Source organism: Spinacia oleracea, chromosome 6, assembly GCF_020520425.1.
Source record: "Spinacia oleracea cultivar Varoflay chromosome 6, BTI_SOV_V1, whole genome shotgun sequence".
In the NCBI taxonomy this organism is placed as follows: Eukaryota; Viridiplantae; Streptophyta; class Magnoliopsida; order Caryophyllales; family Amaranthaceae; genus Spinacia; species Spinacia oleracea.
The window spans coordinates 131,803,540-131,813,578 of NC_079492.1; the positions used below are offsets into that span (position 1 = coordinate 131,803,540).

Sequence of the window (10,039 nt, forward strand, 5' to 3'; positions counted from 1 at the left end):
AGAAAGAAATCTTGGATATCATTTTCCGCTGCCCCTTTTGTTGTTTCTTTTGTTTAATAGAAAATGTATTTTCTGGGTTAAAAGTTTAAGTGTAATTTGTACTAACAATGTGACAATTAAATCTAAACGGATGGTAGCGGACCTGCTTCCAAACAATAATTAGTCATGTACATGTTGGATGCTTCATTTGTCCTACATGTAGTTTCATAGTTTCCCCCCACCACAGAGCATACTCTTCCATAGTCAAACTGGATTTGTCAACTTGAAACATTAGTTAATCATATGTTTTCATCACTAACCTACTTTTTGTCTTCTTTAGTTTGAATGTTAATTTGTTTTACTACAACAATCTCCAGGTGCCCTTCCCCTCATTACTAGGCTTCTAGTAACCAAAGTTTGAAAGGGACCCAGTTTCATGGTCCACGAGATTAATTCCAGTATTTAAATTTAAGAAAAAGGAAGAAAAATCCACAATTATTTTCAAAGGATTTCAAAAATACTACACCGTACTAATTAGTACGAACATTTATCCTTTCTGTTTCCATGTTTTGTTGGTCGTTTTTTTTTTGGTGTTAGCACCCGGTTCAAACTTAGGGCTAATCCGCATTCGGGGCGAGTTCTGGGTTGATAGGTTCCAGTCCCCTCCCAATTGTTGTTGCGGGGGATCGAACACGAGTTCTTCGGTTCAACCTTAGGGCTAATCCGGATTCGGGGCGAGTTCTGGGTTGATAGGTTTCAGTCCCCTCCCAATTGTTGTTGCGGGGGATCGAACACGAGTTCTTCCTACCAAGTTCAGCCCCAATCACCACTGAACCAACAGACAATTGATTTTTCTAAGGGTTAATTCATTATGCACAAGGGTTGTTATTTGATCGACAATACTGCACTCTAGTCTAATGTAAGAAGTATAATTTGGTTTATCGTTTCTACCTTAAAACTTGAAACTCAATGACAAAACCAAATAAAGACATATAAATGCTTTTAACCTCAAAAACCTCCTTTATTAAGGAAGCTTGTCTGGGGAAAATAAAAGAAAAGGGCAAAGCAATTCCCTTCCCTCTCATCATTACCGTTACAATTTCTGCTCATTCGAATTTCAAATTTCAAAATTATCTTCATTCTTATAACCTCACTCTCACTCTCATTCTCTCTCTCCTCTCACTTCAACTCAAACTACACAGCATTTCCCCAACATTTTCCCTCCTCTCCAACAGCAACAATCCAAACAACAAAAACATTAAAATCTCCAAAAACTCAAAACAAAACAAAAACATATATTTTCTCTGTTCTGAAAATGGGTGCTTCATCAAACTGGCTAAAATCCTTAATTACTCATAAAAAACCCAACCAAAATGATCATCAAGTAAGTAAGCTTGAATTATCAAATGGAAATACTTCAAATTTCTCTCTCCCTTTTTCCGTTCTAATTTTCAGCATTTGTTTGTAGGAGAAAGTGGGAACAGGGAAGAGCAAAAAAAGATGGTGGCTTTGGAAAAACCAATCAATTAAAGGACCAGGGGTGACTCAATCAGAACCGTCTGATTATGCTGCATCAATTGCTGGTGGAGATGCAAGAATTAATGCTGCCATGGCTGCTGTTATCCGTGCTCCTTCTAAGAATTTCTTGTTTGTTCGTCAAGAATGGGCCGCTATTCGCATCCAAACTGCTTTTCGTGCTTTTCTGGTATATTCTTATTTTCTTTTACTGTTTTAATTTCCCATTTTTCTGAATTTTGTTGTAATTGGTATGTGAATTTTGGTAATTGTTTATGTTTCTTTGAACAATTTTCAAACAATTTTCTATTCTCTTGATGGATTTTGGTAATTTGAACTTATTTTCTTGTAAAAATGAAAAGAAGTGAATTTTGCTTAAATTTGAAATGTTACATTTGTGGGGTAGATGAACTGTCCAAGTAACATAACATGAGGAAATGAGGTGGTGAAGGGTGATGGTGTTATTGTGGGGGTAAATCATACATGGACTCAGCCTCCTGGTAGTCTAATGTAGAAGAATTGGGGTAGATATTGACTTGTATGTATGTATGTATGTATGAATGGTAGGCGAAAAGGGCTTTGAGAGCATTGAAATCCCTTGTGAAGCTTCAGGCTATAGTTCGAGGTCGATTGGTGAGGAAGCAGGCTGCAGTTACACTAAGGTGTATGCAGGCACTTGTTAGAGCCCAAGGGCTTGTTAAGGCTCAACGTGTGAGGATGGCTTTGGAAGGACGGGATGAATCCAGATCACTCGATAATCTTCAACTTGATCCTGTTAAAGAAGCTGAGGTAACAATCAATAACAATTTTGACATCTAAATCTAATACCTGCATGTTTTATGTGTCCTTACTATTTGTCAATTTATAGGAACGATGGTGTGACAGTAGAGGAAGCGCAGACGAAATCAGGACAAAGCTGCAATCAAGGCAAGAAGCAGCTATCAAGAGAGAGAGGGCTATTTCATATGCCGCCACTCAACAGGTAAAACTATCAGCTTACTCAACTATGCAGAAATTTCTGAGAAATTCCGAGTTAATCTCAGTGATTGGAAAATTTTTGTAAATATTTTGCCCGAAAATTATATATGGTATAATGTTAAGTGTTGACTGTATATTTGTAGGTATTGACTGTATATTTGTAGTTATTGACTGCATATTACTCGGTGTTGATTGTATACCATTTGTAGTTGAATGTATATTTTATGATTGATGATGAATTACTAAAATACAATATTGTTTATTGGTAAGTGATTGACTGTATATTTATAGTTGTAGATTGTTTATTAGTAGAAGGTTATTGTATATTGTGAGCTGTTGACTGTATATTATATAGTTGTTAATGTGTTATGAAAATACAATAACGACCGTACATGTGGTCCACATTTGATGACATGTCACTGTATTTTAACCCACATTTAATGGCATTTTCGTAATAAAATCATCAATTATTTACGAAAATGCCATTTGATTAACTCGGAAAGGCTCGAAATTTCTTGTACTACAGTTTGTTTAATCGTGAAATTTGGTATTGCAGCAATTCAGAGGCAGCCCAAATTTAAACCCTGGAAAGAACAAACCATTTACCACTAATCAGCCTCCGAAACTTGACAAGAACAGCTTTGGTTGGAGTTGGTTGGATCGTTGGATGGCTGGCAAACCATGGGAAAGTAGATTGATGGAGGAAGTTCCAAGTGACCACCTTCCATATATGTCACCACTCTCAAAGAAGCAAAATAAATTGAAAGTTGGTGAGTTGTCAACTAGTTCAGAAAAACTTGGAAGAAACGACTCATCAGTGAGGATTGTCAGAAGGCCTAACTTTGTAGGACATACAACAAATTCGAAGCTTCTGATTGAAGAAACCTCAACTTCTACCTCATCTTTGTCAGCTTCTAGAACACCAGCGTCAAGTAGTACGAGTAGAACAGACGAGAGTAGTAGCAGCAAACCCAGATACATGAGCCTTACAGCATCTAACAAGGCCAAACAACAGAATAGTTTTCAGAGGCGCCCATTGCAGGAAATTCAGAATCATCATATGTCTTGGACAAGAACAAGATTCAGTGGGGAAGCTCGGACTAGTATTGATTCGGCCCCTATCCCTCATTCACTTCCTCTATGTGGAGATCTTTACCCGCCTTTTCAAATGGAAATACATGATTGGAGGTATCGTTAATTTTTGCAGAAAGATGGTAACTACACTTTTGTGTTTTTTTGCTCTTCTGATTCCATTCAAGAGAGTTCAACAGCTTGTTGTTATTTAATCTTTGTGATACCAAAAAACAAATTGACTTCCATTATCAAAGAATTGATGGTGAAAAACATATATATGGTGAAAATATATGATACTCAAGTGTGTATGCGCGCGTGTGACTAAATTAAGTGTTACTTTTTTATTTTTTTTGTTGTGACAGCTGAAGCCATGTGTTTGTGTATTTGTAATCTGAAACTGCTCAGCTTCCTTTCAACAGTGAATTTGGTAAAGTAATTCGTTGTGTATTTGTGTTCTTTTGATTTACGATACTTAAAACTAGTAAAACAGCAAATGTTATGTAAAAAAGATAACCCGATGCTTTTTATTATGAATTTTGTTTTGATATGCAAAGTAGGAAAAATGAAGCAAAAAGTACTAACTAATAACAAAAACAATTCAACTAGTAAACGCCTTGAACTTGCAGAGAGCCCCCTACATCACGTACCGAACACACAACTATAATCCTCGCCGAAGCCTTACCCTCAACGAATAACATAAGTAATAGCTATTTTTATTGGGCAACTTTGGTATAAGAGCGCCTGACAGAGACGTTAAACAAAGACCGTGCTAAAAAAATCTAATTTTTTTTTTAGTACTAACTCAACTAGTTTAAAACTTAACTAATCGAAAAAAGTAGTTAAAGTATAAAACAAATAGTTACATTTACGAATCGAATAATTATAAATTTTAAACAAACTTTTTACTAACTAAAACAAATTTGATCTTGACTAAACTGAAGAAATCTTAATTGTAACTCAAAAAGTCATAAATAAAACTCGTAAAATTTTAACAAAAACTTTCGAGATCTTAATTTAAGCTCAAATATTTTAACTAAAATTCAGCGAAATCTTAACTAATACTTGTGAAATTTTGTTTTTTTTAAGACCGTCTTATATAAAAATTTGTAATGGTTATTTTTTTGTTTTAAAAAAAAATCATAAACTAAACCCGGAATCTCTATTATATAAGTGAAGAGGAGATCAAAGGGTATTTCGGTAACACCACTTTTGGTGTCCCCCTAGGATAAGACTAAATTACCCTCTGAAATTTCACAATTAAATTCAATTAAAAAGCTAATTATTTATTGATTTAAAAATCTGATTATGGGTTAATCCCCATACGTGTAAAATTTAATGGTCTAATATTTGGAGATCTTTGACTTTCTATAAAATTAGAAAACTATTATGTCATTTATTTACCATAAGAATGGTAAGATATGATTATGTAGAAAAGACTATAAGAGTATAGTTGCACGTAGTATGTACAAGATCTTTGCTTACGCCCATACATCAATATTAAGTAAAAATACAATTTTAAATTTTTAATAATTTCGCATGCATCGCGCGGATATAAGATATATATCTCTATTTTATAATGGAATTCATGAGAGTCGATCATTTTAGTAAATGGCCTTTTGGTGTCCCCCCAATGAAATAGACTATAATACCCTTAATAAGTTTTAATTTAATTTGATTATAATAATTCTAAAAACTGATCATTTATGTCATATTGTAAAAAATGAAATTTCAATGCAGGTGACAACCAAAAGTCAACAACAATTTAATTTAATTCTTATAGAAAATATGAAAGAAATTATTAAGGCAGTAAAAAAAATTGGAATTCATCCCTTCAATCTTACATTTTTTTTTATTACAGAATTAAACTTAGTCTTACTCTTAACCATACCCTAATTTTATAGGGTTATACAAGCACTTTGCGGCAAAAAAATAAACAAGTAAAAACACAATATTTTACGTTTATTTTAGTTAATTTGTTATTACATTAATTCCTAAATAGATTTTATTACAAATATGTATATTTATTTTCCTTAATTTTAAATAAATTTTCTTACATGTTTTAGAAAATGTACATACTTTTAAGAATGTGTAGCGTGTATATAGGACTATGTTTTAATTAACAAATTAGAGAAGAAAATCATTGAAGTGTTATGTTAGTTCATTATGATATAACTTTAGTTTAATAAATTAGGTGTCCATATAAGATATCGATAATACACCTAAAACATTAGAAAATACTTGCGTATATATCAAATCAGATTTTAAAAAATATATGCACGCATTTCGTGCATAAAATACTAGTTCAAGAATATGGCAATTAAGTTGCTGGGTAGGAAATTTTCCAATGAAGTTGATAATACCATCCTATTGCATGATACAGAAGAATATGAGGAGGCAAAATTTTCCGAAAATCCTCCATTGTTCATCATGTTCACGATCATCATCATCGAGAATGGTCATCTTTGCTAACCAGTCACCATCAATGCCATTCAACCCCGGCGGTTCAATAATATTCTCCAAACAGTTGCCATCATCATCCAGAACGTCAATGGCAACAAAAGCACCAATTTGATACCCTAATTTATAATCATGTTTACAATCGATATTCTCCCATAGAAAAGACTCCTTAACCCAAGTCCAAACTCCAGGAGTGACTTAATCAGGCAAACCATTTTTACGTACTCTCAGCCATCATAACATTAGAACCAACTCTAGTTGGATCAAGTGTGAACTCTAGATCAACCTGAAACACAGTAGAATCATGATCATACTCCCTGGTGATGGTGGAAGGACTTTGTTTACAAGGGCAGTCATTTTTGTGATGAACCTCACGCCAATTGTAAAAAATAAGCTCAACTTGTATGTTCTTTCAAGTATTTTTAGGGTCATCGTCGTTGAATTTGCAAGTATGGAAGGTAGTATTAGATATTGTCGCAGGTAGGTGTGGCAACTTGGGTCAATGGGTTAGGTTCGGGTTTGGTTTCGGGTCGATTTTGAGTTGTATAAAAAAATGTCAGAAATGTTGTAAAATTTATACAAAATATGATAAATGGGTCAAATTGGGTCGATTTCAGGTCATTCGGGTTTGGTTCAGGTTGGGTACGAGTTTCTCTCAGTACGTAACTTCATGTCGGGTTCGAGTCGGGTTATCAGGTCGGGTCAGGGATTGCCAGCCCTAGCCGCATGGTGACCGTAATCCATGGCTAGGTTGCACGAAAACGGGAATAGAGAAACGCAAAATGGTTGTGAAAATTGAATTAGAAGGATTAACTACTCCCTCCGTCTCTTTTTGTTCTTTACGTTTTCCTTTTTGGGTATTTCAAAATGTTCTTTACATTTCCTTTTATATTATCACATAAATGACTTAGTATTCTATCAAAATTTGTGTCCAATTATTATTTTAACCAATTAAATTCATTGGGTCATTTAATCTCACACTTTTCCATTGGGACATTAAGGCCCTGTTTGGTTAGGAGTTGTTAGCTGTTAGCTGATAGCTTGTTTGACTAGCTGTTAACGGTTAGCTGTTTGCATTAGCTGATTTGACTAACTGGTTGCATTAGCTATTTGTGTAAAAGTGTTTGGTAAATTAGCTGATAGTTGTTAGCTGTTTAATATGTAAAATGACCATTAAGGACATTGGCATACTTTGTTTTTTTTAATTAATATTAGACAAATAGTTTATTGTGTTGATTTTTTTCTCTTTATTTTTTTAATAAACAATGACTGAATAAAATAATTTTTGAAAAAAATATTTTTAATTAATTTTTTTTAATAATATTTTTAATTAATTTTTTTTAATAATATATATTTTTCAAATAGAGAAATATTACTAATGATATTTCAAGCATGATTGCAATATATTTCAATTGCTTCAAAGTACTAATATAAAATTTATTACAAGAAAAAATGAATCTAGTAAATAGGGTGAAATGAAAAAGAAAGTGTGAGTAATGTTTTTAGGAGAAAAATAATGTTGGGTACCAAGTTTGATAGTGGTTGTAATTATAGGCAATATTAGGACAAAATAGTCATTTTCATCCACTTTCTCAAACCTCTAATTGCAAAAAGCTCATATATTGGCCCTGTTTGGCAATTAGCGGTTAGCGGTTAGCTGTAACGGATTGGATTAGCAGTTTTGACTAGCTGATTGGTTTAGCAGTTTTGACTAGCTGATTGAATTAGCAGTTTTTATAAAAGTGTTTGGTAAATAGCTGTTAGCGGTTAGTTGTTTGAGCATGCAAATTACAAATAAGGACATGACGTATTCTATTGTTTAATTTTAAATTACTAATTGTTATAATGATAATAATATATTTAATCATGTATATATGGTATACTTGTGTGTGTATGTATATACTATCATAACAATAATTAAACATTTTTCAACAATTTTCAAAAAAAAATTGTAAATATATTTGTGCAAATAAATAAGTCAATATTAATATTTTACTAATATCAAATTAATAAAATTGTGAGATCAATTTTTATAGTTTGTAGATTAATTTTGCATTGAAGTTCACTTATGAATAACTACTCAAACGACATGCCTCGTGCAAGAAATTACACAACGTTCACTTGTATCTACTAAATCACATCTAAAATTGAAATTATATAGAATAGCTTTTTCTTTTTTAAGAAAAGAGAAAAAAAACTAACTAAATCAAGGAAAAAAATAGAAGATTAAAAAGAGGAGCAAATTAAACAAGAATAAAATGCATAATTTTTTTATTTTTATTTTTTTTAAATAAAAAGAGGCTGAAGAGCTAAAAAAAGAAAAAAATAGAGAGAAAACTAAAATAAATCAAAGGATAAGCAAGAAAATTTGAAAATAAATACAAAAGCGGAAAAAAAAAACCAAGAAGAAATAAAAGGAATAGGAATTAAAATAAACAAGAACAAAAAAGGGAAAGAAAAAAAAATTACAAAAAAACTAGCCTTCAATCTACTATGGGGTGAGAGTGAGAGTGCAATTTGAGAGGTAGGTGTGAGTGAATGGAAGACAGAGGATAAAATTGTAATTTTAGATATCCAATGCTATCCTCTAACTCAAAAAACTCCTCCAAGCAACTTTTTTGGAATTAGAGGATTCATCTAAATCCTCTATCCCAATCCGCTAACTACCAAACACCTACATTAGAGGATTAAGTTGGTCAAACCTCTAATTTGGTTCAATCCTCTAATTTTTTCTCAATCCTCTAACAACCAAACACACCCATTGAGCTTTTTCAAAATTAGCTTTTTCACTCTAAAACTCTCTTCCAAACCTCTCCTAACCAAACACTTCCAAATAGCTTTTTCTAAAAGTCAAACCTCTAATTCACCCCAAAAAGCTTTTTTTATCTCAAACCTCTCCTAACCAAACACCTTGTACTCCGGACCAGCAGAGTTTAATTTTGGCCTTGCTACGGCAATTTATTAGTATAAGGTTTCTGAATTAAGCCCAAACATTACGTACTTTAGGCCCAATATTTTTAACATGGACTTGCTGTCAAAATATGAAACTTGAATCTACAAGCAATGAGCCAATTATATATTATTAAAAAATTTACTACTTTGTACAGTTGTACTCCGTATAATCTTTATGTTAAACCCTATTATAGTATAGGATTGTTTATAATGTGGTCTATACCGCAAATCAAACTTTTTTTTTCTTACGATTCAGTACAATATGCAAATTGATAATTGCAGTGCAATTTTCCATTTCGACCAAACAGTGATTTGTGGTTTAAAAAAAGTGCAATTTTTTAAAGGATGTCAACTAGTTTAGGCTTTCTTCGTTTCTATTTTTGGGAGTTTTCAAAATCAATAATGATTAATATAGATGCAATCGTTTTTTAATTTACGTCAACCTAAGTTAAATAACTTTAAAATCACAAAACCAAAATCTTAAAATTGGCGGTGATACTGTTTAGATCTGACCGATGAAATATCATATGTGAATGTCCTACATGATAAAAGAAGACAAAGAATGATCATTTTCTAATTCTAAGGACTACTCTTCTTATTTTCATATGACTAGTTGTTGGATCGTGCGCTAGCGCGCACGGTCCCCAAAATATACAAAATTGTTTTGGAAAAATGTTACGTAAAGACTGAAACTTATAAAATATGGTAAATGCAGGAAAATGATCAATGTTAAGAATGATAAGAAAGTTGAATTTGAATGCAATAGATAATACGAAACTATAAATACGTTTACAATATAATTTCAATTGATAGTTCGGGGGCACCAATAGCAAGCTAAATAGTGTATGTGTATTTCTTAAAAACAGAATTACTAATTTAAAAATCAAGTGGTGTACTAACTTAATAACTGGAGAAATTTGTGCTTGGCTTAATGTTTTAATTAGTATTTGGGTGGTAAAATGGGCATACCATTTTGGCCCAAAATCTTAATACACACTTAAACCCAATATCACTCATAAGGCCTCAAAAGCCTAATAAGGCACTATATACATATATCCCAATGAGGCAAGGTAATAAGAGGTCA

At 32.5% G+C, this 10,039-nt stretch overlaps 1 protein-coding gene across 2 annotated transcripts; it reads left to right on the forward strand.

Annotated features, from left to right (window-relative positions):
* The first annotated feature begins 937 nt into the window (after positions 1–937).
* Positions 938–3,890, forward strand: LOC110801041 (protein IQ-DOMAIN 6). 2 transcript variants are annotated; one of them, XM_056831236.1, is made up of 5 exons: positions 938–1,363; positions 1,448–1,684; positions 2,101–2,283; positions 2,363–2,476; positions 3,029–3,890. In XM_056831236.1, the coding sequence occupies exons 1-5, from the start codon at positions 1,295–1,297 to the stop codon at positions 3,668–3,670; spliced, it is 1,245 nt and encodes a 414-aa protein (XP_056687214.1). In that variant the 5' UTR covers positions 938–1,294; the 3' UTR covers positions 3,671–3,890. The 2 variants fall into 2 exon arrangements, with proteins under 2 accessions (XP_056687214.1, XP_021862047.2); XM_022006355.2 differs by having other exon boundaries at positions 997–1,363; positions 2,062–2,283.
* The last annotated feature ends 6,149 nt before the right edge of the window (positions 3,891–10,039 follow it).

Bases quoted from the DNA above. Each gene is read 5' to 3' on its own strand.
- LOC110801041 (XM_022006355.2), top strand. From the start codon at position 1,295: ATGGGTGCTTCATCAAACTGGCTAAAATCCTTAATTACTCATAAAAAA. The intron at 2,284-2,362 runs GTAACAATCAAT...GTCAATTTATAG, and splicing joins ATCCTGTTAAAGAAGCTGAG to GAACGATGGTGTGACAGTAG. The intron at 2,477-3,028 runs GTAAAACTATCA...TTGGTATTGCAG, and splicing joins CATATGCCGCCACTCAACAG to CAATTCAGAGGCAGCCCAAA.